Source organism: Xiphophorus hellerii, chromosome 16 (genome assembly GCF_003331165.1).
Source record: "Xiphophorus hellerii strain 12219 chromosome 16, Xiphophorus_hellerii-4.1, whole genome shotgun sequence".
Classification (NCBI taxonomy): domain Eukaryota; kingdom Metazoa; phylum Chordata; class Actinopteri; order Cyprinodontiformes; family Poeciliidae; genus Xiphophorus; species Xiphophorus hellerii.
Window position 1 is genome coordinate 10,407,725 of NC_045687.1, and position 26,182 is coordinate 10,433,906.

At 38.5% G+C, this 26,182-nt stretch overlaps 5 protein-coding genes across 7 annotated transcripts; 2 read left to right on the forward strand and 3 right to left on the reverse strand.

The window, feature by feature from the left end:
• Positions 1 to 222: 222 nt before the first annotated feature.
• Positions 223 to 4,934, reverse strand: asf1ba (anti-silencing function 1Ba histone chaperone). The gene is made up of 4 exons (XM_032588694.1): positions 4,552 to 4,934; positions 3,465 to 3,580; positions 3,166 to 3,342; positions 223 to 964 (listed from the first exon to the last, which is right to left on the reverse strand). The coding sequence occupies exons 1-4, from the start codon at positions 4,658 to 4,660 to the stop codon at positions 773 to 775; spliced, it is 594 nt and encodes a 197-aa protein (XP_032444585.1). The 5' UTR covers positions 4,661 to 4,934; the 3' UTR covers positions 223 to 772.
• A 1,498-nt stretch (positions 4,935 to 6,432) lies between these two features.
• On the forward strand, positions 6,433 to 12,825 carry crb3a (crumbs homolog 3a). Of its 3 annotated transcripts, none has more exons than XM_032588696.1 (6): positions 6,433 to 6,551; positions 6,625 to 6,731; positions 6,934 to 7,017; positions 7,327 to 7,509; positions 9,703 to 9,743; positions 10,065 to 12,825. In XM_032588696.1, the coding sequence occupies exons 4-6, from the start codon at positions 7,422 to 7,424 to the stop codon at positions 10,272 to 10,274; spliced, it is 339 nt and encodes a 112-aa protein (XP_032444587.1). In that variant the 5' UTR covers positions 6,433 to 6,551; positions 6,625 to 6,731; positions 6,934 to 7,017; positions 7,327 to 7,421; the 3' UTR covers positions 10,275 to 12,825. The 3 variants fall into 3 exon arrangements, with proteins under 3 accessions (XP_032444587.1, XP_032444586.1, XP_032444588.1); XM_032588695.1 differs by having other exon boundaries at positions 6,625 to 6,713; XM_032588697.1 differs by having other exon boundaries at positions 6,625 to 6,713; positions 7,330 to 7,509.
• Positions 12,826 to 13,440: 615 nt separating this feature from the next.
• On the reverse strand, positions 13,441 to 16,342 carry tubb4bl (tubulin, beta 4B class IVb-like). The gene is made up of 4 exons (XM_032588689.1): positions 15,958 to 16,342; positions 15,094 to 15,202; positions 14,905 to 15,015; positions 13,441 to 14,820 (listed from the first exon to the last, which is right to left on the reverse strand). The coding sequence occupies exons 1-4, from the start codon at positions 16,012 to 16,014 to the stop codon at positions 13,763 to 13,765; spliced, it is 1,335 nt and encodes a 444-aa protein (XP_032444580.1). The 5' UTR covers positions 16,015 to 16,342; the 3' UTR covers positions 13,441 to 13,762.
• A 1,242-nt stretch (positions 16,343 to 17,584) lies between these two features.
• Positions 17,585 to 20,396, forward strand: LOC116736296 (zinc-binding protein A33). Its single transcript, XM_032588688.1, has 6 exons — positions 17,585 to 18,633; positions 18,782 to 18,877; positions 18,965 to 19,195; positions 19,273 to 19,295; positions 19,373 to 19,491; positions 19,588 to 20,396. The coding sequence occupies exons 1-6, from the start codon at positions 18,247 to 18,249 to the stop codon at positions 20,124 to 20,126; spliced, it is 1,395 nt and encodes a 464-aa protein (XP_032444579.1). The 5' UTR covers positions 17,585 to 18,246; the 3' UTR covers positions 20,127 to 20,396.
• A 93-nt stretch (positions 20,397 to 20,489) lies between these two features.
• Positions 20,490 to 23,966, reverse strand: LOC116735128 (G-protein coupled receptor 183-like). The gene is made up of 2 exons (XM_032586751.1): positions 23,755 to 23,966; positions 20,490 to 21,914 (listed from the first exon to the last, which is right to left on the reverse strand). The coding sequence occupies exon 2, from the start codon at positions 21,889 to 21,891 to the stop codon at positions 20,926 to 20,928; it is 966 nt and encodes a 321-aa protein (XP_032442642.1). The 5' UTR covers positions 21,892 to 21,914; positions 23,755 to 23,966; the 3' UTR covers positions 20,490 to 20,925.
• Between the last annotated feature and the right edge of the window lie 2,216 nt (positions 23,967 to 26,182).

Below are 26,182 nucleotides of genomic sequence, written 5' to 3' on the forward strand. Positions count from 1 at the left end.
TTTTTTCAGTTACGCACACAGCTCACCTCCTTTACCCCGCCAATGTGTGACTGGGCGTGACGTTAACGTGGGCTATTTTTAGTAAAATGTGAGAATACAAAGAGAAACACAGCTGGCACTTCAGCTTAAATCGGTGGGAACTGGTAGCTGTAAAAAAGATATTATGAATAAAATAACTTAATTTGTCTTCCAAATTACAATGAGAACCCCAGTCACGCAGAAAACTATAACAACCTTTCTTTATTTGTAACACAAAACTCCAATCAGAAAAGAAACAAACAAAACAGGAAGTGATACAGTTCTTACAAAGCCTTTCTGAAAAAATTAAGTTAAGTAGAAGTTTAAGTGCAATTTCACACAAATATTATTAAATTACCAAACTTCTTCATACATATTGCTGTTTATGTCGAATACTTCAGTGCTGTAATGTCAAAACAGTTACAAATCCACTCTGCAACCAAAGAATGTGGCCAAGTCATAGGGCAGCATATAGTTAAATTTAGTTTAGCTGCATCATTTCATAGCCGTTTATTTTTAACACTTCAATGTAGCTTTCGATAATCACAAGAACGGCACCTTCAAAAGAACAATGATTCCATTAAGATGTTCATAATCTCATAGGAATAAACACCGGAAGTGAGGATTGAGGATGTTTCAGGAAAAACTGAAGCAGTAAGGCTGAGAGATCTGAATGTCATTTAACCCACACTAGAATGTCCATAGGCATCCTTTAAAAACAAGATAACTTGCCATCATCACCTTTTGGGTATCTCTATAAGCAATCCATAGAGTTATCTGGTAGTATGCCAACTGGTGGGACCTTGCCTGGCAGACAGGGTGGGGGAAGCATGGAGTTTGATGTAGGATCCACGTTTTCACAGTCTTCCATTTTCTCGGCGCAGCCTTCCCAGTTTATGTGAAATCTTGTAACACGTGGGTTTGATGCTAGGATATTTCTCTGGAGCTGAAAAAAACAAAAAACAGAATGAGTTACCATGTAGAACAGTAAGATTTATGGTATAATAAATAAATATGGTGAATGTTTGAAGGTATTTTAGACTGCCATTAACTACTGAGGTAAAGTTAAAACTGTAGGAAAAATAATACTGTCAAAGAAAAAACAACTTAGTGGAAATTTGGATCTTACAACCTTTGACTTGAGACATTTTTAATATGAAATGAGGAAGTACATTAAGTGATCACTTTGCAGCTTTAACCCTTCTTTTTTGTGCCTCTAGGTGAACTCTTATTCCACATGTGAGATGACTGAAAAATGTGACACCTACAATCAAAATCCTTTCTCATTACGGCAAATCTCACAGCAACTTACGATCGAAGCGGATATCTGAATGAGTCACTGCTTGCAAAATGGCAGAAAATCTCTGCAAATTACATAATCAGGAATAGGCTAATTAGCGATTCACAGGACTTTGGTGGGCCATAAAAGCATGCTTGATGGTGTGAAAGTTTTTTTTAAATTTTTATATATTTTAAATTTGCAAGCACAAAAATGTAGGCAAACACAGACCATGTGTTTTGCTTTTAAATAAATATGTTGCTAATATTTATCTGTGGTATTTTTAAATAAGGTTTTCGGTCTGATAGAAAAACCTCAAACCCTGAAATGGCTTCAAATGGTTAAAGTTTCTTAGAATGGATCTATCAATATGTTCTACAGATTTCACCTATCAGATTTCCTCTGTTTTTGCATTATTGATTCAGTTGTTTTAGATTATCAAACAAATGTTAATATCAGACAAAAATAGCTTGAATGAAAACAAAATGCTGTTTTCAAATAGTGATAATAAGAGGAAAAAAGCTATCCAACCATCCTGATGATTTTATACCACTGTAGTGTAATTTTGCCCCAGTCCTCTGAAGAATGTGTTTAATTCAGTCCCATATGAGGGTTTTCAGGCATGAAGAGACTGTTTTAGGTCACACCATCCACAGCAACTCCACCATATTCAAATTTGGATTTCTAAGCTCCAATAGAACCAACCTTCAACTTATTTTTTTGAGATATCAAACTTGCTGGTGTTCTTTGACCCATTTCTATTGTTGCGTAACCCACATGAGCCTTAGCTTAAGGTCACAAAGTGATGGCCCAGAAATTCTGGATTTTCTGGTAGAAACCAGAATTCCTGGTCCTTTAATTATAGCAAGTTAGCCAAGTCTTGAAATAGCAAAGCAGTTCCCAGCCATCACAATACATTCAACATGTTTGGCTCTCGGTATGATGTGTTTTTGTTCCGAAATGCTGTTATTTTTACACCAGCTGTGACAGGACGCACATCTTCCAGAAAGTTTAATCTTTGTCTTGTCAACCCACAGAATACTATATCTACACTCTAGGTTAGTCTTATTTGGCAAATGTTATAGTTGCCTTTGTGAGGTTTGGTCAGCAGTGGTTTTTCAATCTGAAACTCTTCTTTGGTGCCATTTTGGTCCAATTTTCTTCTTATAACTGAATCATGAACACTGACCTTAAGGAAGGAAAGTAAAACCTGCAGTGCTTTAGATATTTGATTTGTTCTTTTGTGACTTCAGAGATAAATCATCAATCCACTCTGGAACTAACTTTGGCAGATAGACAATAGAATCCCAATTTCTTAGAAATGTCTTTGTGACCCTTTCCAGAGGGAAAAGGTAAATGACACCGTTTCTCAACCGAGTGTCTTTGGCATGATCATCTATGCATGATGTGTTGCTTTTTAAGATCTTTTGAGTATTTTGGGATATCTGTAAATGATTTCTTGACACTATAGGTTTGTCAGAGAGAAAGTATCAGTCAGGATAGTGAAATTTAAATTTGGTTTGTCACAGTTAATGCATAATTTACTAAAAGGGGACAGTGTTTTCCCTTTCATAAATGAAGGGAATTTGAAAACTACATTCTATTTTTCCTCATATAATTTAGCAAAATTCTCAGCATATATGAGGTTACACTTGCCATTTTATAAAATTGTGAATACGTCATCATTATTTATTTCACCATCCATTTCTTTCCTTTTATGTTTATCTAAAACCAAAAATAGAATATTACTACCCAGTGACACGTAAAGTCAATATTTATTTTTTATTTTATGTGTATGAACTTTATTTTAAAACATTGAGACATTTATGTTAGCAAAAGCCATGTTACCATAAATAAACCAGTCTGACCTGTGTGTAGTCTGGCTTGATTGGAGGATTTTCACGAAGCTCTGGGTCTGTGTATTCGTTGTTCACATAGTAACCAATACGAATAAACTCCTGGCCACGATAAGTGCACGTAATTAGAACTACAGTTACGCCAACAGCATCACTTTCAGGAATCAAACCAGTATTTGGGGCGTCAGCCTGACAAAAGAAAAAACAGAAGCATTAAAACTTCAAATGGAGTATGTGTTACATAAGACAGGTAAACAGTAACCTTTCTAGTATTTTTTTTCTATTTTTACATTTTCTGAAAACAAACATACCTGAAAAACAAACATATGTCTCCCAGCAGGAACAGGCCCAACCAAAACAGAGTCCAGGATTTGGTCATACTCCTCACTTTCTGCTGAACCGACATAGATGATCTTCCATTCTAGGTCTAAAAAGATATACTATAGTTACACATTAAAAAGGAGTTAACTACAATGCATAAAAGTGAAGCAAGTTTAAGGTTGTCTCATTTGTTCAAATTGAATTATTCCAGCATTAGGAGTCCGAAAAATGATATCAACAGACTGATTGTGGGAGCGTGAGGCAGAATTTCCACCCACACATGGATTAGCCACCACAGATACCAGACCTCATGGAAATTCTTTGAGATGCTGAAGAACATTCAATTATGCCATCAGAAGACTTTCTGTATTCATTAGAGAATACAGAATATTGCTGTCACATCATTTAAAATCCCTGCAGCTTTTGTTAGCTCCAGGGATTTTGTTAGAAATCCCTGCAGCTTTTTCAGTGCTGCAGTCAACCTATTGGCAGTATCGTTGATCAGATTCAGCTTAATCTTTTCATTGGTTGTTGATGACTTTCCAATTATCTGCAACATGTGGCTCTGGGGCTGCAAGTGGCTCTTTGGACCTTTCAGGATGGCTCTTATCTTTGGCTATAAATGTTATGGAGCTAAATTTACCAAATGTAGAAGTTTCCGGTTTGTAAATCAGCTAGTTTTCCTCTTTAATTGTATTTCATAAATATCACGTCATGTGTTGGAAAAAAAAAAAAAACATTGAAATTGTCCATTAGTGTTTATTTTTACTTGCGTAGCAAAAACTGTCATTTTATATTCGTGCTACACTTTTAAACTGCAACAAATTGAACTTGCTGTCTCTTTTTTCTCTAAAAGTCAAATCGAGAAGGCTATATTTAAACAAAACCGTATTATGCGAATATTCTCAGTGTCTATCCCGACGAATATTTAAGTCAAGCTGTATTAAAAGTCTTTCTGGACAGCTCGCTCTGTTAACTTTAACCGAAGTAAACCGATAGCCGTTAGCCTCCACCGAGGAGTCTGTTTTTAGCGTCACACAAGCAGTTATATGAAGGTTTTTCTGCGATGGTACTCACCTTCAGGAAGGTCTTCCATACATTCAAAGGTGATTTCAAACTGAAAAGGGTTTCCAAAAGGACTCGGGTTGTCTAAGACGGCTACATTCAACACTTGTACCTTTGCCATTGTTGCTGGGGCGCTAAACTCGGGGCTAATAAAAACAAACGTCCAGTTTCCAAGAGGAGCTTTAACAGCGGCACTGCCACGCGAGTATTAGTAACAGATGTACCCGAGACACGCCTCCGTGTTTAGCGGCTCAACCACACGAAAAATATTTAACTTCTCACAATGTCAACGTTAAACTAGGTAATGTGTCTTAGTATTTAACAATAAATTGCCGCCCTCCCGCCGCTTTGACTGTCCTACCCAGATGTCACCGCGAGTATGGCAAGCCGTAAGTACGTGGAAGACGTGCAGTGCGCTTGTTTGAAAACAGAGACGGACTGCTTTTACTGACCCCTAGTGGTAAAAACACACAATATCAGCTGTAAACTTTTTTTTAACTTTCTAAATTATCTGAGATAGTCCAAACAAAGAAAATCTATCACTGTACATAACAAGAGTACCGGAATAGTCGGAAAATGCTGACTATGTCCTTGATACATAGTATCAAGAACAAAACATATGATTTTTGTACATTTGCAAAGGTGCAATCTGGTTTTGACTGTTTTTCAGATAGATTTAACAACATTGCATGAATAAAAGATAGATTATTCAGTTTTAGTTTTTTTTGTTTTTTTTTTAAACAAAACATACATCCAGACAACTATAAATTACATTTATTGTTTTCAATTAATCTTATTTTCGGTCGCAACATATACCATAAATATCTTGTTTAGGTTTTGATTGACAAAAAATTGCATTCATTTTGTGTGCCAGAAATTTACGTCAGCAGTACATGGTGCAGAAGATACAGGTGTTAGAAATATCCTACAATTATTCATGAAATAGATTTGGCTTTTTTTTTTTTTCTAGAAATTTCATCATGTGAGACATAAATGTGAGTACATTTCTCATAGAAATGTACCAACATATTTCAGTCACTTTTTTTTTTTATAAATTTTTTTTTAGAAAAACCTTTCCTTTGCACGCAAAGAAATAGAGACCAAAAAGTAAAATTAAAAATAAAATTGTAATAAAAACATTTTTATTACAATGGCACAAAAGAAATTACAGATTGTTCTACTTGGTTTAAAGGGCGAGTGAAATTGTTGAAAAAATGTTGCAAACATTTCAAATTCTTCTCAAAATAAACACTTTGCTCACATGTTATGCCCTAAGGATAAAAACAGCCAAAGTTATGCAAAAATAACATTTAAAAGAATGTGTACAGCGTCCAGAAGGCTATGTGTTTTCCAGTTTGCAGACATTGCCTGTCTATATTAATTGGACATATTCATTTAAACTAAGCTGCTATTCTGCGGACAAACACTTATTTATAGCCTTTTAATTAACAAAGAAGATGATTTTATGTAACAAACGCACATCCTCTACACTTCATAGACATTTCTGAAAATTGACTTTAACTTTTTTCCTTCTCATTCTTTTACCTGTATTATCAACCACTGATAATAAGACATAGTAAAAACACAAACCAATGCACTGAGAACACTGCACACCAATACACTTGATATAGTTTTAAATAGGAGCGTAACAAAACACACCTCAGTGCCCTCTTAATGATCTTAATAAATTCAGGTCTGCGGAGATTAGACTTGAAGTAGGCAATTTTTTCCTTTCACCCCAACCCCGAGTCTGAGAAGTGGAGATTACTGGAGGATTAGAGTGCATTGGAGTAGCTGGCCTCCCAAATTCATCCTTAAAATATCTCAGGAATGCTGATACCCCCTCTCATGATGGGAACCGTTGAACCTGATGGAGGCGCTGTTTAGTGCCACCTCCATGAGCAGGTTGCTAGGTAAGAGCTGGACAGGACAGGGAGCGCAGTTGAACTCACATTGTCTTTGTGCAGTTTGGGGCAAGTGACAGAAACTAGGCTTATTCACATCACAAAAAGGTTTGAGACATATTTAACATTTAGGAAACAGACAATTAAACGGATTTTGAGATGTTTTATTCTTTTCCTCAAGGGCTTCATGGGGAAGGAGCTGTTCTGCTTCACTAAACTGCAGCTTTCTTCGACTTTGGTACAAAGGAGGATCTGTCCGCCTCGCTGCAGGTAGATAACTGTGCACAGGTAGTGTAACACGAAACTGAATCATGTGACCAATGGGGATCTTTGGAAAAAAAAACTGCTTTGCATAAAATATCTACTGGAAGAGCAACCTTGGATGTAGTCCGGTGGTAAAAACACTTTGAATCAATTTTAGCAGTATTTCAGTACCTTACGTTACTTTGGATCTATTTTTTCTTCCATCCGGATGATTATTTATGCGCAGAAGTAAGGCGGAAGCTGCTCGTGCGAGAGGAATCAACCTGTTCGATGTTTTCCCGATTTGCTTCGACCGTCCGGATCAAAGCAGGTAGCTGGGTGTTGTCTTATTTAACTTAGTCAATAGATCTGATAAGAATATGAATTGAAAGTCAACTTTTCTGTTTTAAACTTATATTCGGATTGCAACACATTATCTATTTATAGGGGGGGTTTTTATTATTATTTTCAAGCAGTCTGAGCAGGTTGATGGTGATTCAGCAGCAGAATGAATGTGACTCAGTTGTGGTATCAGCTGCCTGACTCAGCCACACAATACAACAATACAGAGTGTCTGGGTGAACTCAGAAGAACATAAACCTCCTCTTTAATAATAATGATAATAACACTGTGTTTGTAGCAGTTAAAGGGAGGCGTTAAGTTCCCCGAGCGAGTGGTGGAAGCAGTGAAATGGACCCAAGCTGATGCTCAGTAACCCCAGCCTGCCCCGCAGAGATGGCAGCCTGTCCAGAGGTGCTGCCCTTACCTGAAGCCGTGGTTGGGAGCGTTTTACTGCTGGTGCTGAGCAGTAATCCCGTATGGGGTGAGTAAGCGACCATTCTCCACACTCCTACACAAATGAGCTAAGCATCCGACCACACCTACACACACACACACACACACACACACACGCACACACCCACACGCAATCACAACTTTAAATCTTTTCAAAAACAAATCTTCAGAGACAAAATCGGATACATGTAAAGGCTTGTTAGTGTTTCCTAAGAGCATTACATTTAAAGAGACAGGTGTATTTTTAAGAGACAAGGCTGCCTACAAGGTACACAATCCTGCTTTAATCTTGAATTTAGACAAAATGTTTCGCAGTGTCCCTTCTCTGACCCTCGGTTGTTATCAAGTTGTACTTTCGTCTTTGAAAATCTCACTCTTTGCCATTTGGTGAATGATTAACTCAGGATACCTTAGGCGCAGGTTTCAGTTTTCAAAACAAGACTTTCTCTTTAACACGACTCAGGATACCTAACACAAGCAAACTGGGCAAATTTGAGTTTTTTTCCCCCTCTATATTGTTCAAACTTGAATGGGATGTTGACTCTGCATTGCTATGTTTCTCATCTTGCTGCTTATTCGCTCTGCTGGTTAAGGAGTTACTATGAAACTTCATGAGGTAAGCGAGCGGTTACATGGCTGGACAAGGATCAAATGGCTGATAAGCAGTGCCTGACTGGAGGAGTATCTGCTGCTGGTTTCTCGAAAGTGGTCAACAAATAATTTGCTGAGCTGCAGATTTGGTTTGCTTTTTTTGTCTTGATCTTTTGCAAACAAAATTAGAAAAAGAGTAGGGAGTAATGTAAAGTAATGTACTGGTGTTAGTAATTTGACTTTATTTTTGTTAGGTTTTCATTGTGAGAAAAATATGATTTAACATGGACTTCTTGTTAAGGTTCCATGTAGGAAAATTATGCATTTTGTCAATTTGCTGATCCTAACTAAGGCTTTTATCCAATTATTGGGCTGTTACATCTCAGTTATGACTTGTAAACCAATTTTGTTACTATGTTTAGCCAATGTTTAAATCAACATTATGAGATCAGAGCTGCTAATTTCGTGATATGGACACTCAGGCCATTTTACCTTGCTAGTACGGCATTTGTATTCTACAAGGTTATGGGAAACATACTATAGAGAGTTGGTCCATGCTGACATAATAGCATCACACATTTCTGCAGGTTTGTCTGCTGCACATCCCTGATGTGACGAGCCCTTCCTCCATGTCCAGAGGTGCTCTGTTTAATTGAGATCTGGTGACAGAGGAGGTCACCACAGTGCCATGTGAAGCAGCATAGAAATTCAGCAAAACAGACATTTTTTAAATAATATAAAGGACTGAGGGTTGCCTGTGTGAATTGGAGCTTCTATTTATTTTTCTTAGCTGAAAGAAATTAGACCTAAAATAGTCTTCTGCTGATGTAGCCCTTCTGCTTTAAGGTTTCACATGTTCGGGCAATCAGAGTATTCTAAATATCTTTGCTGTAGCAAAGAGTTTCTGGATCTGCTGTTGCCTTTCTGTTATCTCGAAGAAGTCTGTCCGTTCTCCTTCCGCTCACTGGATATTTTCTTTCTTTTCGACCATTCTCTGGGAAATTGGTGTGAGTCCTTGCAGATTAACAGTTTCCAAAAATACTCAGATCAGCATATCTGCCACATTTGGCACCAATGACCATACCCAAAATATTCTTCCTTTTTCTTTGTGATGATCGGTTTGAAATTGAGCAAGTCATCTTAACTGCATTTAAATTCCCGAATGCATTAAGATGATGCCATGTCTTTGACCCAGTTACACTTTGTGTCAACAAGCATGTGAACAGGCGTACCTGAAAGAGCAGCTACTGAATGTAGGTGGATATTTTTCAAAAACTTGTTTTCTTCTATAGTGGTCCTGGAAATAAAAACAAAACATTGAAGCTAAGCTAAAAATATTTAACTTTGTTACTTTTACTGTTTACTTCACTATTTATTCACAATATGTAACTCACTAAGTATATTATAGAAAATGGTCTTATAAAATTAATTTTTGGACTCACAGGTCAAACTGTGCCTCTACTCACAAGCCGTTTAATAAATATAGGAGTCTCTGAGGTTTGTTTTTGATTTGTGTCCTGTGGTCAGTCAAAAATTGTATGTGTGGCACAGAAAAAGATCTCCGACAATGATTTTATAATCAGTTTCACTGGGACCAAAGTGACGTTTAGATTTGCATTTTCTTATACAGGAAATTCCAATGCTACGACCGCCAGTCCCACTAACAACACAGTAAGTGGAATTATTTTGTAATGTTCTCTATAAAATAATGTAACTCAAGATAAAGATATGCGAAAATCGTATAAACTAATTAATTGTTCTATAGCAGGACATGTTTAAGCAGAAATAATTAGCAAAATTCAAAATGTAGTTGAAAAAAACCCCCTGATCTGTGAGGATAAAAAGTTGAATTAAGAAGTGATTATTTTTAACAACACTTCTGGCGTCACCACTAGAGTTAGCACAAAAATGCAACTGAAGCATTTGTTACTTTATATTATGAAGTGGCAATGGAATCTGTGAACTTGTGAACTAACTGTTTAACTCCTTCAGGGACCAAACATTGCGGTTATCGTGGCCCCGACAGTCACCCTGGGTATTCTGGCCATAGTTCTGGGCGTTCTCGGCTGGCTGTTCTTTGTGGTGAAGAAGAAAAGACAAACCGAAGGAACCTACAGGCCCAGCGCTGAGGAAAATTCTGGCCCTTGCAGCGTGGCCGCACCAGATGCCTTACAGCTACCAAAGGAGGAGAGACTCATTTGAGATTTGTGCAAAATACCAAAACGGACAAAAAGTTGCAAACACTCGGTGTTGCTAAGTGATGTGGCTTTAAGCTGATAAACTGAGGAAGAACTTCAGGTTCAAGAGAGGATGGGGAGTGAGTTTTTAAACTCCACAGCATGATGCATAAACCCACTGCTTCCTTTTTAAACAAGCACTGAACTGCACTCGACGATCTTATGGAGGGAATCAAGAACAATTAAACACTTCAATCAACTCTGAATGTCAGATAAGCACATTTGATACTGCAGTATTTCATAGGCATTAATAATTGTAGCTATTATATGTTTTCTTTTTCTTTTTTTGGGTTAGTATCCATATGCCAATGTAACACATCACTTGATTAAGCCCATTATGATGTCACTTTTAAATCTATGCTATAATGTTAGATTATTTTTTTCAGCTAATTTCATTTGAAATGAACATGGAAGTCTCTTTTTATTTGATGAATTATATCAAACATGATTTTATTTTAACCTTAACCTGCTGTGTAAATATAAAACAGTTTTGATTTTCTCCAAGCAAAAGCAAAAAAGCTATCAAATGTTTACACTTTGAAGTATTCTTGGAGCAATCATTATTTACAGTGGTATGGTTCATACATTTCATCAGATCAATTCTGCATGTTTATTTATGCTTTTACCAATTAAATAGTGAAATATTAGTTTGTGTTACTGAACGTGTCGGTCGAGCATGAAGATGGTGGACAAAATGTGGTTGAGGAAACAGATGTCTAAACTAATAATTAAGTATCAACACGTACAGTTTCTGAACTTACCAAAATATTCTCAGGATGAGAAACCTTATCATTGTATTTGTACAAAAAGTCTCAGAATGATAAAACAACTTTGCAGATAAGCATTTCCTGTAACAAGAATGTGAGAAGAGTAAATGCAGAGTCATGGTTTAAGTCATTTGTTGAAAAACTAGCAGAAGGAAAGCGCTGTTCCTCTCTACCAGCCGATATTCATAGAAAACAGACTGAACTTTCATTGTCCCAGGCTTCAGTTCACACCATGGACTTACTGTATGTTACAAACTGATTATTCATAATGAAAGGCTGTCACCGATAGCTCCAAGTAACTTTGCTATCATAATCTGATAGCAAAGTTATCAGATTGGATTGTAAAATATAAACAGTGTTGGCTATAAGTCTCTTTAATTGAGGTATTGATTATAAATTATATATTATATCTTTTTTCCTGTGGTACTGAAAAGCCTTTCATTAAGGTGAAGCAGCATTTTTACAGCATTTTTCAAAACAATGTGAGACTACCTTAGTAACTAATAATTTCACACAAAGACTTTTTGACCTTTTTGGGAGAAATTGATAGATTCACTCAGTCCATAGATGATTAGGGTAGAGCTTTCTACAATATCTAATGGATTGAATTTAAATTGTGTCAAAATTCACCTGCCTCATGGTTCTGCTAAAACCTGGTTTTTGCTCCCCTTTCTTACATTGAGCATGTAAAGGAAGCAGTTTTTCTTTGATGATTTGGTTAATTAAGGGAAAGCAATCCAAATAAAACCTGGCCCTTTCTAAAGAAGCAGTAGTCAACTTTGTTAAAACATTAACTAACTGTGATTAACCATATTCCTTTGCTTTAGTTTCAGTAGCCACACCCAGGTCTGACCTAGAGAATCACTATATCACCAGAATAGACAACGTGAAGTGTGCCAAGATTTAAGGAAATTCAAGGAAAGATGAATAGTCATTTAAACATGAATGGGTTACAGAAAACTCCCCAGGGTTTTTGATCTCCAGCGAACAGCAACAATGAAAACGTTTATCCAAAAATAGAAGGCATGGAAGACTGATGAACCTTTCCAGGAAAAACTGGTTTATCAAAGCATGAGTGCAGTGATAACTCCTTCTGTAAGTGTGGGTAAAAACATATCTTGGAAAATTGCAAGGCTAAAATCACCATTGCTCAAACATAAAAGAAAGGACAGTTTCACATTTCTTAAAACATCTTCTTGATGATTCCCAAGACCTTGGAGAGGGAGTCTTGTCAATTGATAATAAAAAAAGGAACGTTTTGTAAGGCATGGATTCTGTTTCATTTAACATGAAACTAGTACAGTCATAATGAAAGTCAAATAAGGTGGTGATAATGTGATAATCTGGGCTGTTTCAGTGCATGCATGCTTGACTTGACTGTGCAATAGATAATCCTGATGGAATCAAGTGAGATAATTTGGCATGAATCATGAATCGCAGATCACTTGGATTGGATACCACACAACCTGTTGCTGGATTAAAAACTACTCTGCAGACGAGAGTGGGTCAGGATTCCTCCACAGGGATTTAAGGGACTCACTGCTGGGGGCAAACTGGCACTAGATTGTATTTAACAAAGCTTTCAGTGTAGCAAAAGTGAAATCTGTAAGGGGTCAAATGTTATGTTTTATTGAACTCCATGTAAAGCAGTACATAAATATCCAGTCTTTAAATCTGACTGATTAGTTTGAACTGTTATTGCAGTAATCTTAAACATATTTAAAACATTAAAGATGATTTACAAATTAATTAAACGAGTCTTTATCAGTGTCAGTTTTAACTGTGCTTTATCTTTTAAAGATTTTGCGTTAAGCACAGGAAGGCAAGTTTAAACCAAACAAACTGTTTGTTCTCAAGAACAGAGATAAATGGGAGCCAAGATTGGAGGAGTTATTATTTAAGCTGGTAAAATTAGACTGGATATGCTGAAAATGAAGTTGGCTGGGTAAATATTTATATGTTAGTAATTACTGCTTTTAGGTGTATTTATGTAGAATATTTACAATCTAGAAAAGCTTCATCAGATTTTGCATGTCTCTAAATTGCATCAACACTTCTATAAACATTTTTGTCCAATTTTTATTCTATATTTGAAGAAAAATATAAAATGACTGCAAGTGGCTTTTAAATCTTGTTCCTTCAATTTATCAGCCTAAATTACAGACTGTGATCAAATAATCGTAATATTTAACAGACAGATCTTTTCTAATTTTCTCTTTTGTTTTCAAAAGGTTTGAATTTAGGTTAAGTATCTAAATACGACTAAAGATACCACAAATAGATCCTCAGGATTGTCTTCAACAAAATAGCACTGATTGTTACGCAGACGTTTGAGATTACACTAAATGAACTCAGAGGCATGGAACAGGCCTTTCAATGTGATTTTATTAAATTCTTCACTTTCAAGGCTTCACAGTTAAAATCACTTGCTTTTGAAAATAGCAAGGCAATGACAAGACAAATGTATGGAGCTCAACGATCCAGTGCTTTCACAACATACACGACTTTGTAAACCAATCACATCACTAGTACCAGTTAATATCAACGTCTGACACTAAAGCAACAGCAATCTAGTTTGCTCAATGTGGAGAACTTCTCCATTTCAGAAGGGAAGGGTGGAGAAAAAAAGGGCTGGGAGATGGGTGATGTAAAATGAGGTATAGCAGCTGTGTGAGACGAGGTTATTTTATGCGACTTCCTCCTCTCCCTCCTCTTCAAATTCGCCCTCCTCCGCGGTGGCGTCTTGGTACTGCTGGTATTCGGACACCAAGTCGTTCATGTTGCTCTCGGCTTCAGTAAACTCCATTTCATCCATACCCTCGCCTGTGTACCAGTGGAGGAAGGCCTTGCGGCGGAACATAGCGGTGAACTGTTCGGAGATGCGCTTGAACAGCTCCTGGATGGCCGTGCTGTTGCCGATGAAAGTGGCGGCCATTTTGAGGCCACGTGGCGGGATGTCGCAGACAGCGGTCTTCACGTTGTTGGGGATCCACTCCACGAAGTAGCTGCTGTTCTTGTTCTGCACGTTCAACATCTGCTCATCCACCTCCTTCATGGACATGCGACCCCTGAAGACAGCGGCGACGGTGAGATAGCGGCCGTGGCGTGGATCGCAGGCGGCCATCATGTTCTTGGAGTCGAACATCTGCTGGGTGAGCTCAGGCACTGAGAGGGAGCGGTACTGCTGGCTACCCCTGCTGGTGAGGGGGGCGAACCCTGGCATGAAGAAGTGCAGACGGGGGAATGGCACCATGTTTACTGCTAGTTTACGCAGATCAGCGTTAAGCTGGCCGGGGAATCGCAGGCAGGTGGTGACCCCGCTCATGGTGGCCGACACCAGGTGGTTGAGATCTCCGTAGGTGGGAGTGGTGAGTTTCAGTGTGCGGAAGCAGATGTCATAGAGGGCTTCATTGTCAATGCAGTATGTCTCGTCTGTGTTCTCTACCAGCTGGTGGACAGAGAGGGTGGCGTTGTAGGGCTCCACCACGGTGTCGGACACTTTGGGAGAAGGCACCACGCTGAAAGTGTTCATGATGCGATCGGGGTATTCCTCACGGATCTTGCTGATGAGCAAGGTGCCCATCCCAGAGCCAGTACCTCCACCCAGCGAGTGAGTAAGCTGGAAGCCCTGGAGGCAATCACAGCTCTCGGCCTCTTTCCGAACCACATCCAGGACAGAATCCACCAGCTCCGCTCCTTCTGTGTAGTGACCCTTAGCCCAGTTGTTCCCAGCTCCACTCTGACCTGTAGGTCAAAATGTTCCACTTTATTTATGATTCACAGAGAAAATTAAAAACAGTGGATTCACATTAAATTTGCCAAACGTACCAAAAACGAAGTTGTCTGGTCTGAAGATTTGCCCAAATGGTCCAGATCTGACTGAGTCCATTGTACCGGGTTCCAGGTCCACTAGGATGGCACGGGGAACATATTTCCCACCTGAAAATATTGAGAAATGATTAAAACCATGAAATCTTATTATTGTTTAGCATTGCTAATGCTGGATCGGCAGCCTACCTGTGGCCTCATTGTAGTAGACGCTGATCCTGTCTAGCTGCAGGTCGCTGTCTCCATGGTAGGTACCAGTGGGATCAATGCCGTGCTCATCGCTGATCACCTCCCAGAACTGTGAGGAAAAACAGGCGTGGTGGTGAGTGAAGTAAAACAACAAGTTAACTTTATTTCACATTTTTACCTACTGGTATGAAAAACATATAACAACTTTGCATTTGCAGAAATAGAGGGTTTATCAAAAGCAAACTAAATGGTGAAAAACAGATCCAAAGAGCAAAGCATCAGTCTGAAACACTTTCTCAGAAGTAAACAAACATGTTTACTTCTGATGGCAATGATCTGATAAATATCTCTTTGCATATTATATATAAAAAGAGATATATGCAATCTAATATTTAAACGTAGAAAAGTGTGGTTATAATTGGTCAAGCAGAAAAGATTGGACTGAAAGTGGTTTGATGAAAATAGGTCAGAAAAAAGGGGGAGGGGAGGCTGCTCCTCCACCGACAGTAAGGACGCACAACACACGATCTGATTACCTAAAAATTTAATGCTACAGTAAGGAAATATATATTTATAAACATTTGATTTTATATTCATTTCTATAGCCAGTTTGCTTTTGTTGCAATTAAATAATTACCACAGCGCATGCACTGCAGAAAATATCACGCGCTAAATTGATGATTAATGTTTTGTTGCATTTTGCATATTCAAAGCGCCGCAGCGTTTTCTGATTCGCTGCACGGAGTTCCTTCTGGAGAATTCCGAGAGGATGGGTTAGTGGCCGCCGACCGAGGTGCGTCTGCGTGAAAATCTGCACAAATCTTTCCACGATGCAAAGGTCTACACATATAAAACATTAACTACCTTTGCTCCGATCTGGTTTCCGCACTGGCCCGCCTGCAGGTGCACAATCTCGCGCATTTTGGGCAGAGAGATGGGAGGATGGTCGAGTAGGAGCTGGGAATCTGAGCGCCGGAGATACACAGGATGATGGCTCCCTGTTGCAGCCGATTGTGCAGGATTTGTTGCGCCGCCTTTAAGATTCTCTCTACTGGCCTGAAACGGCGGTGCAATCTGACGTCATCGCCATGGCAACCAAAGACTGGAGGAGCCAAAACCCAGTGGAAATGGTGGATAGGATGTGAGGAGCTGCATCACTCCAGATTCTCTCACGAACCGACTGACCCGCTGCAAAACACAGACATGCACACACAGTGGGCATGCGCTGAGACTGTGGGAGGCAGTTTGATCAGCTACTCATGTTTGGCATGAAATTATATAAAATGTGTAAACATCAGTTTTATTTAGAACTTCTTTGTATTTCAAAATACAATGATACTAAATACAAAATACTTTATTTGGTGGCATACTGGAACTTTGGCATGTTGGTGTGAACCGAAAAGGACCCAAGAATCAGCTGATATTAATGCAAAACATTTCCTTCGCTGGTTCCCTTCAGTCTTATCAAAATGGCACTTTAATTGCTGTTAATTGTCTCTCCAACTTTGCAACTCGGCATCAGATTACAAAGAGAATACAATTTTATATATGACTTATTCTGCCCGACTGACAATACCAAAAAAATAAATAAAAAAATGTTGCCAAAACAAGTTGATAATGGGAGGGTGACATTGATGTATTATATTCAAAAGTGCTTTTAATGTAGCTTAAAACTTAAGTAATGTATTCGGCATTCATCAGCTCACATGGTGTTTAAAAGCAACACCAGGATTTAAATTGCTGAATTTAAATTGTTAAGCATTTCATATTCATAAAAAGCACAACTATTTAAATGATATATTTAACAACTGCCTAACAATCTAAAATAATATCACAGCGTAGAAATGGTCACCAAAACCTAAAAATACATCCTTTCTTCTAACAGAAACTTTTAATCTGAATGCTCTCTGTCTTTAATCTATTTTTGGCTTCCACCGAGTTACAGGAGAGACTAAAGCAGGATAACATAAAGAAGGAATAAAGTACAGCAGCACTGAGATTTTGACAAATATTATTAAAATATAATCGGAAATGCAGCTGTTATCAAAGTATATATACCCGTGTTCAAATTTATTGTTTTTGTGATGTTAAAAATTAGAACAAGATGAAGCTTTTTCCACCTTTGATCTGACATGTGTCCTTTACAATTTAATAAAAAATTTAACTAATGTGTTTGGTGTAAAAAATGGGCACAAAAAATCCTCTAACATAGCTGCTTAAGCTTTACACACCTTTAGACATCTTGAAGCTGTTATGATTTAAGTGATTGAACTAATTTATTTTCATTTTAGTTTCTGATAATTGATCATTTTCTTATGGTTCATTTATTTGCTTAGCTCTTGCCATTTTAGTGTATCCATTTAATGTGCTACACTGGTAGAATCAAATATGTTTTTATAAAGTATTGGTTAAAGGTTGCAACCAAGAAATTGCAACTTTGAAATTTTTATTTAATATCAAAGGTTTTTCTGTAAATACGTAATTTAACTTGAATTATCCAGAAAGGTGGGAAAAGTTGTATTCATCTTGTTTTTTTTAACGCCACGAAAACCTCGTATTTTGCCAGTGATGTGAAAATTATTTTAATTGAGATTTCAAGCCAATTAATTTCCAAATTCACAAAACACACAAAACTGCAGTCACTAAATTCGCTCATACATAAAAATAGTTGAACTATTTATATCTCACTTTCCTCTGATCTGATGGCCATTTGCCAGGGAAAATTGTTTAGAGCTCCTATTGTTTAAAGCAATAGGAGCTTTAAACATTTAAAGCAGCTTGTTGTGCTGCTTTGAGCCGTCAACACAGATGTCGCAACTGAAACATTCAAATTTATGTCCTGAAAGATCACATTCCAGCCTTGTAGAAAGTTACCAACCAGTTTTAAGTTCCTTCTCAACTGGCCAATGAGGCTTTATTTCCTGTTTGCCAGCCATGCTACATTCGGGGCTTTCTCACACTGCTGCATGACTGATGTTACACCCACAGAGGCCAAGCACAGGAAAACCAGGAGCATTTGCCTCTTCTCATCAAGAACAATAGGTCAGCTTGCAGTTAACACAAACTGAGACTCTAGGACGGCGTGTGTTGGAACCAACGCTAAAGAGCTTTCTTTTTTAATACTGAGCGTTTGACATTCGTAAGGTAAGGATCATGTCTCTCCCAGAGGAGGATCTGACATGTCCAGTGTGCTGTGATATCTTCAGGGACCCTGTTCTGCTGTCGTGCAGCCACAGCTTCTGCAGGAGTTGTTTGAAGAAATGTTGGGACACAAGGGCAAGGCAATGTCCAGTTTGCAGAAGGAAAGCGTCCAAATGCCCTCCTCTGTCCAATTTAGCCCTGAAGAATGTCTGTGAAGCTCTTCAGCAGGTGAGGAGGCAAAACTCTCTGGAGGAGCAGGGGAGGTGCAGCTTACACGGGGAGAAGTTGAAGTTGTTTTGTCTAGCTGACGAACAGCCCATCTGTGTGGTGTGCCAGACTTCCAAACTTCATAAAAATCATGACTGTTCCCCGGTTGAAGAGGCACTTCTGGGCTGCAAGGTAAGGGAAATAAACCGCCTTTTTGAGAGCTGTTGACAGAATGCGGTTCTACTAGTCCGTCTTGATTGTCAACCGTCGTGTGAGAGAAAGAGACAAGATCAAAAACACCCGATGTGATGTCTGCTGATTGGACATGTTTGGCTTCCAGGACAAACTAGAGTTCAGGCTGAAAAGCTTGGAAAGCAAACTGGAGTACCTCAAGAGAAAACACAGGACCTCTGCTGACATGTTGGCATACATTAAGGTAATGCATGGTTAAACAGAAGCAACAATTATTTCCATAAGGAAGACAGAAAACATTAAAACGTGTTTCTGATAATCTTCCTGACAGTATCAGACACTGACAACTCAAAACAAGATAAAAAACCAGTTTGAGCAGCTACATCAAGCCCTTTGTGATGAAGAGTCGGTCCGGAGAGAAGCTGTGAAGAAGGAGGAAGAGGAGAAGACTGAATCGATCAAACAAAAAATGAATCAACTTTCAGCAGAAATGCTTTCTGTCACTGACACCATGTCTGCCATCAAAACACAGCTCAAAGAAGACGATATGATTATATTACAGGTTCGAGATGCACAACGCAGCAATACTCCTGAGGGTTAAAAACACACTTATCCTTAATGCTGTTTTGTTTCTTTCAGAATTTTAAAGCCACTCAGGGAAGGTAGGTTGCTAATATTTTAAAACATTAATGTCATAAAATACATGTATGTTGTAATTATTACTCTGTTTTAATCACAGGGATAAAGATATGGAGGATGATTTTGATGACATGTCGGGTTTACTGTTAGATGCAACAAAACACCTCTCTAACCTGAAATACAGTGTCTGGGAGAAAATACTGGACAACATTGACTACAGTAAGTATATTTAACAATTGTATAACAGAAGAATTGTCCACCGCAAACCTGATTTGTAGGTGATCAATACTCTTTGGCTAATTTTCTGCTTTGTAGCCTCTGTAACTTTAGACCCAAACACAGCACACCCATGCCTCGTCCTGTCCGAAGACCTCACTTCCCTCCACTACTCAAAGCAGCCCAGATGTTGCCCTGACAATCCTGAGCGTTTCCACGTGAGTGCAGAAGTGGTAGGAATGACCTCGCTCGGCTCAGGAAGCCACCACTGGGTTGTGGAAACAGGAAGTAATCAAGACTGGCTCCTGGGCGTGGCCTCATTGTCTGCGCCGAGGAACGCAGAGGTCGCAGCTCGGCCTGAAAAAGGCTTTTGGACTTTGTGCTTCCGGGACGGAGAGCTCAGAGCAATGAGCTCGCCACCCACCCTGCTGACTGTTACAACTAAGCTCGAACAGGTCAAAGTTCAACTGGATTACAACAAGGGAACAGTGTCATTTTTTGACCCTGTGGACAATTCGCTCCTGTATGCTTTCACGCAGACATTCACAGAGCCTTTATTACCATATTTTTATACACAGAGTAGTCACCCTCTGAGAATAATGCCAGAGAAGGTGCTTATCACAGTGCTGCGTCAGTAAGTAGGTTTTCTTTCTTTTTTTCTTTCTTTCTTTGTAAGGGTTTAGGCTCCTCATTTAGTTCCAGGAACACAAGCTGAGCCAAATATTAAAATACGTGAACAGTGTCATTATATCTGATATGTTCTTTAGAAGATCGGCCTGTGTCTTTTTGTTTTGCTCATAGGACAGTAATAGAAAATACTGTAGTGATGTATTTTCCCCCTCTGTGTAATTTTGTTGCTGCCTTGTTGTGTTTGTCACCAGTAGTAAAGATTCTTTGTGAAGATCTTGGCTGATTTGTCCTATTTTTTGTTGTGAGATGTACATGTTTGGGATTAGCTCAGTGAATATGATAAAGATAAAGCCAAATTCACGTACAAAAAACCCCAAAACAAAACAAAGTGTTTAATTTCTGTTCAGGTGACTGAATGGAATGTTACATCTACTGTAGACCAAAACATATCGTTGTTGCACAAAACACAATGGCATAGCAAAGGAAAGTTTGACAAAACTTCATATTTTAAATGACATCATTTCTTTTTTATGGTTTATTTTTATACACAAGAGGGCGCCAAACCCAAACAATTGACTTGTGAGTAAAAGTTATTACATGCCACTACATTTCATGTCATAATGAGGTTGTTACAATATCAAGCTGAAATGGACAAACTATTATTATATCATTACACGTTTTCTCAAAACTGCTTTTATTTACTTGGCATGAAATTAACATTAGATCTAAACACATTTCTAGAGGAAAAAACTCTTTCAGTCTATTTCATTACAGTATATTTTGTCTTCATAATGTAGTCTTACAAATCTAAGCTGTTGGTTTTTGTGTGGATATATTTTTATTTTTTTCTGTGGTGATGCAGGAAGTGAACTTCTTAATGCAAGCATCTGGAAGGAAAGGAACCTTCTCCAGACGGGACAAGTAGACAAGTGGTTGGATAGTGCTGCTAATGTTTAGAAAAGCAAAGCCAACGGGCTGCACATAGCAACGAAACACATCGGGGGTGTAATGATCTTCAAACGGAAACAGTGCAACAAGGGGCAAATAGTTGAAAATAATGATACGGAGGATGGAGAGCACCATGTTGAAAGCCTTCTTCTTCATGGGATGCATGTCGTCTTTCCCGGCGCCACGAGATTTCTTCAGGACCCATAAGATGCTAGCATTACAGACCACCATCCAGGTAAAAGTTGCAAGGACCTCGCCGGTGAACACCTTCTCGAAGTTAGGAAAACCGCCCACCATCTTGGCTGTAGAGTAGGCAAAGGTGAGGCAGAGTACCAGCAGTGTGAGGTTTAATCTGTATTTGATGGGTTTCAGCTGCCCAAACGTGATCGGAAAAAGCACTGCCACAAATCGATCCAGGCAGATGCAAGAAAGAAACAGTGGGCCGCTCGTGTCTTTAACACCGAAGGAAAACTTAACAGCTGCCCAGACCTCTTTGCTATGCCAGATGTAAAGATTTAAAAAGTTGAGGGGGGTCATGGTGCCAAAGTAGGCATCCATGAAGGCCAAGCAACCCAGGAACAGGTCTGAAGTGGACGGTTCTTTGCGATTGTGGACAAGAATTGCAATGACAAGCAAGTTGGCCGGTATTCCCACGATTACATTGATGATTTGTATGGTAAGGTCAAACAGAACTCCCTCAAAGTACCTCTCACAGCCATCAAACACGCTAAAATGTTTAACAGTGGCGTTGACATTAACTGTGGTGTTGTGAGGGACTTGTGCAGAAACAGAGGTTGAGTTAAGTGGCAAGAAGTATCTGTCCATGTTGACCAGCAAATGCAAGAACTCTGAAAGAGAGAACGGAACAAAAGTCGTGGTTGTTATCCAATTTATACAGCAACAGCGAGAAAGGATTTTTCCATGAAAGCCCAGAGTTATCTTCATGATTTGTTTCATTCTCTTAGCCTTTTCCCAACTGAGCAAAACTCCAAACTGTCACATCAGACAGTTTGGAGTTCTTTATTAGTCCCCGTGGGTAGTGATCTCTGAGCAGTCGAATCTCAGCAGGAACAAAGTGGCTGCAGAGGCAGCTGTTAGACAGTAAAAACATGTTACAAACACCAACAGGACCTCTCCTCAGGCTGTTATTTTGTTATTGTGTCTGTGTGGGCTCTCCTCCGGGAAACACGACTCCCTGAACGAGAAGATGTCTAAGACACTTCAGAGACTCCTTCGTCCTTTCATAGGAGAATAAAAGAGCATCAACTCTCAGTTTTAAACAGCAAAGGTCATACTTTGCGCGCTGACAATAAATGATTGTAGATGTTGTAGAGCTTTTTAAAGGTCAGTCGCTACATGCGATTGTTTCTAAAGCTACTTCTGAACAAAGAATGCTAAAATGGGAAATAAATGTAATACATTTGAATGATGAAACGCTGATTTAATATATGAGGGTCGCATAGGTGTTGGCTGCAATCTCTGTATATTTTCCTGGAAGTAGGAACACAATCTTCTCTGCAGATTGTATTTAAAGCTAGAAAACTGTTTGCTGCAGCTCTGATTATTGCTCTGCACACAATCTGAAACTTAAACACTCTCTTATAGTCATTACACCTAAGCTGCCTCCAGCTATGGACTACTGAGACCAGCCTGTGATTATTCCTTGCCATCAAGGGGACTGATCTGCTTTATTGTAGACCTTTTTTAGCCTCAGCCCCCCTGCGAATGGTGTTTCCAACCTCCCTCTGCTACAAGCCTCACCTCAGGCCAGTCACACTCCTGTGGGATTAATCACACCTGCAGAGGACTGAAGTTTTTAACCAATAAGCTTTTCCTTCGAGATTACAGACAAAGTCAATTGTTTTTTTTTCTTCAAGCACATCTTTTGACAGTGAAATAAACAAAGCACAATCTAAATGATTGGCTGTTTTTTCGTCTACAGCATGAGTAAATTTGCAATTTTGGAGTTGTTGAAAAAGTGACTCGAACCATTTGCATATAATTTAATTACTTGTGTGTCTGACTTATAAGGGGTAAAGTTTGTGCTGTCAAGTTATGAAAGTAAACTTTGTTAGAAAAATTTTTAATGTTTGCGCCTGAAAGATTTTCTGTCATAAAAAAACATTTTAAATAACCATCCATTGTCTATACCTGTTGGGCGAGACTCAGGGTACGCCCTGAACAGGTTGCCAGTCAGTCAAGGGGCAAACAATTTAAAATAATATTCATTAATTGTACTGTAATATGTATTTGAGCATGCTTTATTTTCAGTGGCTTATGCTAAGTTGGCGATGTTGCCTTTATGCCTTTAAAATATGCTGAAAATCACAATAAGCATCAACTTTACGCACACTTTGTCTTGATACTGAAACTAACAGTCCTTTATATAGAAGAACAAAAGTTGAAATCCACATAGAAGTAAAAAATGGTTTCCTTTTGTAAGTTAGACCTACAAACTTTACTCATCTTCCCTTTTTCCAGCAGATAATGAAAATAAAATACTTTACTGATCCCAAAAGAAAATTAAATGTACTTATTCTCATAAATTCTAGTAAATAAAGTCAACCTTTAACGGCTAGAATAAATCGATTCTAAACTCAGTTTTAGTGTACTTGTTCAGACACTTTTTATGACACAACCATTGAAAAAATATGTACGCAATTGTTAGACTTCAGAGTTTATACTCACCGGTTTGGTATGTTCTTCTATCTTGACTCCTACGATTGATGCAGGGTGTTGTCCAAAGGCGCTCATATATCTGTTGTCTGGTGTGTCATCTGTTTGACGCCAACCAGTGAGGGAGGAACATTTAGATATCAAGAGAAAATATGGACCTCTTCAGTTGAGTGCTTTCGATTTTTTTTTTTTTAAGTGGGAAAGTTCTTTGTGTGTCAAATGATGGTTATCATTTTACACCCGTGTGACACATTTATCTACAGGGCAGATGTTGCCGTGTCTCTGTCTTGATTTAAATGTTTAAACATTTTCTGCTAATTTTATCAAGGGGTTTGCTGTGCAATGCATGCTTTTGCATCCTCCCTTCCTATTTGAATATTTAGCATATGGACTTTGAAAAGATCAGCCCTCTAGATTTCACAGAGATGAATCTGTTTGGTTTTACCGCTCTATTACTAGAGACATTTAGTTCAAAGGCACAGATGGTTTTAGAACATCTCCACGTCCCGGTCATGCATCCAAAAGAGGATGCGGAGACTTAAAAAAAAAACAGGTCACGGAGGCCGTCTCTGCAGAGTCGATTAAAGGGACGGAAAAAAAGGAATTGGAGATTTGTGTGTCAGTGGGTATTAGAAGTGATTGTTTCTGAGAGTGGCTAATTGCATTTGAGGCACTGTGTAGGTAAGCAGGACCCAATGTTCTGTTCCCATGTGGGGAGATGAGACAAAACCCACGATGATTGTTGCACTAATGTGTAAATCACACCAGAGAGATGTACAGAAACCAGTGTGAATTGGTTGCACTGGCTCTGTTGTGCCTGAGGAGGCAGTAGTGTACTGTATTTCACATGGATTTTATAATCACTTCTAAAAGGACACTTTTACAATTTTTAATGTGATATATGATGCATAAAATCTACAAATGGTCTTGGATTTAGAATCTGTGATCTAGCTCCTCCTTTTCCATTAAAAAAAATAAGAGAAACAAAGAAATGTAACATAAGCATGTAGTTCCGAACTGTCAAACAAAGCACAATTTTTTTTGTCAAATCTTGTCAAATTATACACCCTGTCTTCCATCTGTCCTCTTGTTTTTATTATACAATAAGTGCATTCTAAAACAATTTCCTTCAGTTTCCTTCTGCTTTTTGTTTGCATCCATCTGTCTCTCTCCAATTTAAATATTTACCCCATATTCTTCTGGCCTCCCCCTCAACATAAATGCTGCCTTGCTGGAACCAATAACACTTTGAAGTTATGTAAATATTAAATAAAAACCTTCAAATGTTAATAAAATGTGAAGAAGTTCATTAGATCAAATCAGAAAATCTATTTCTTTTAGATTTCAATAAAAAGAAACTGTTATTTAGGGTGGCCCAGCACTCTGCAAGTTAAGCCATATTTTATACAAATAAAAAGTCACATGTTTACCTCACTCTTGTCTCAGATGCATAAATGTTTTCATTAATTCTGCAAGGCGACATTACGTGGGATAAAACAGAATCAAACTTTTGCATGTATTTCTCTTCAGGCTGTCCAGATGCCGATGCCAAAATTATATTACAAGTTGTTAGTGACAGCGCGCAGAAACCACCCACACACAGCGGAAAGCCACACAGAAAGTTATTTGGTTCCGAATGAGACAATATAGGTTAATTTAATTTATTATAATGTGTCTAAAGCTGCAAGCATGTTCAAAAGTTTGCAAGCTGAACATTTCAATTATCATCCTGATGACTGATTGAATACCAGTTTGTCTGCTGTGGACATAGATGGGCAAAAACACTTGAGACAATTTGCAGCAGAGATTAGCTTCCAGCCCTGTCAGGATGAACGTCACACAGCTTCACCCACCCACTTGTGTGTTTGCATTCACATGTGACATTAACACTAGTGGTATAACAGGAGAACAAGGTGCAACAGTACCTTAGCACAAAACTTGGAATTAGGATAAAAATCTTTTTCTTTCTTTTTTTTTTTTTTTACAACACATGTACGATGGTTTTAGTGCTTTGTTAATAAAACCGATTTATTAATCGGTTACCAGATTGGTAGGATCTGGTAAGGATCCTACCAACTGCTCTTCTGCTCATCTCTGGAGCGTCCGTGTGTGTTGACAAGTGTTTATTGAGATCACATGGTGAGAGAAATTAAAAGCAGATGGACATAAACAGAGCGGTAGAAGTTAAATAATCTCATACTGGTGTAAACACATTTCTGTGAGGAATTCTCCAGCAGTTTTCGACTTTGGAGCTTGGCAGATATTTGCCTCCGAAGGAAAGCTTACGTGCAAAAAGGAAGGTTGATAGGAAGGCAGCAAATATTAGAAAAGGAAAGGTACAAACCTCTCTAACCATCTGGTTTCACCATTATCAGATCAAATAATCCTGCCAATGCAGAAAAGCATAAAGCACACGAAGAAGGAGAGAATGAGACGGGGG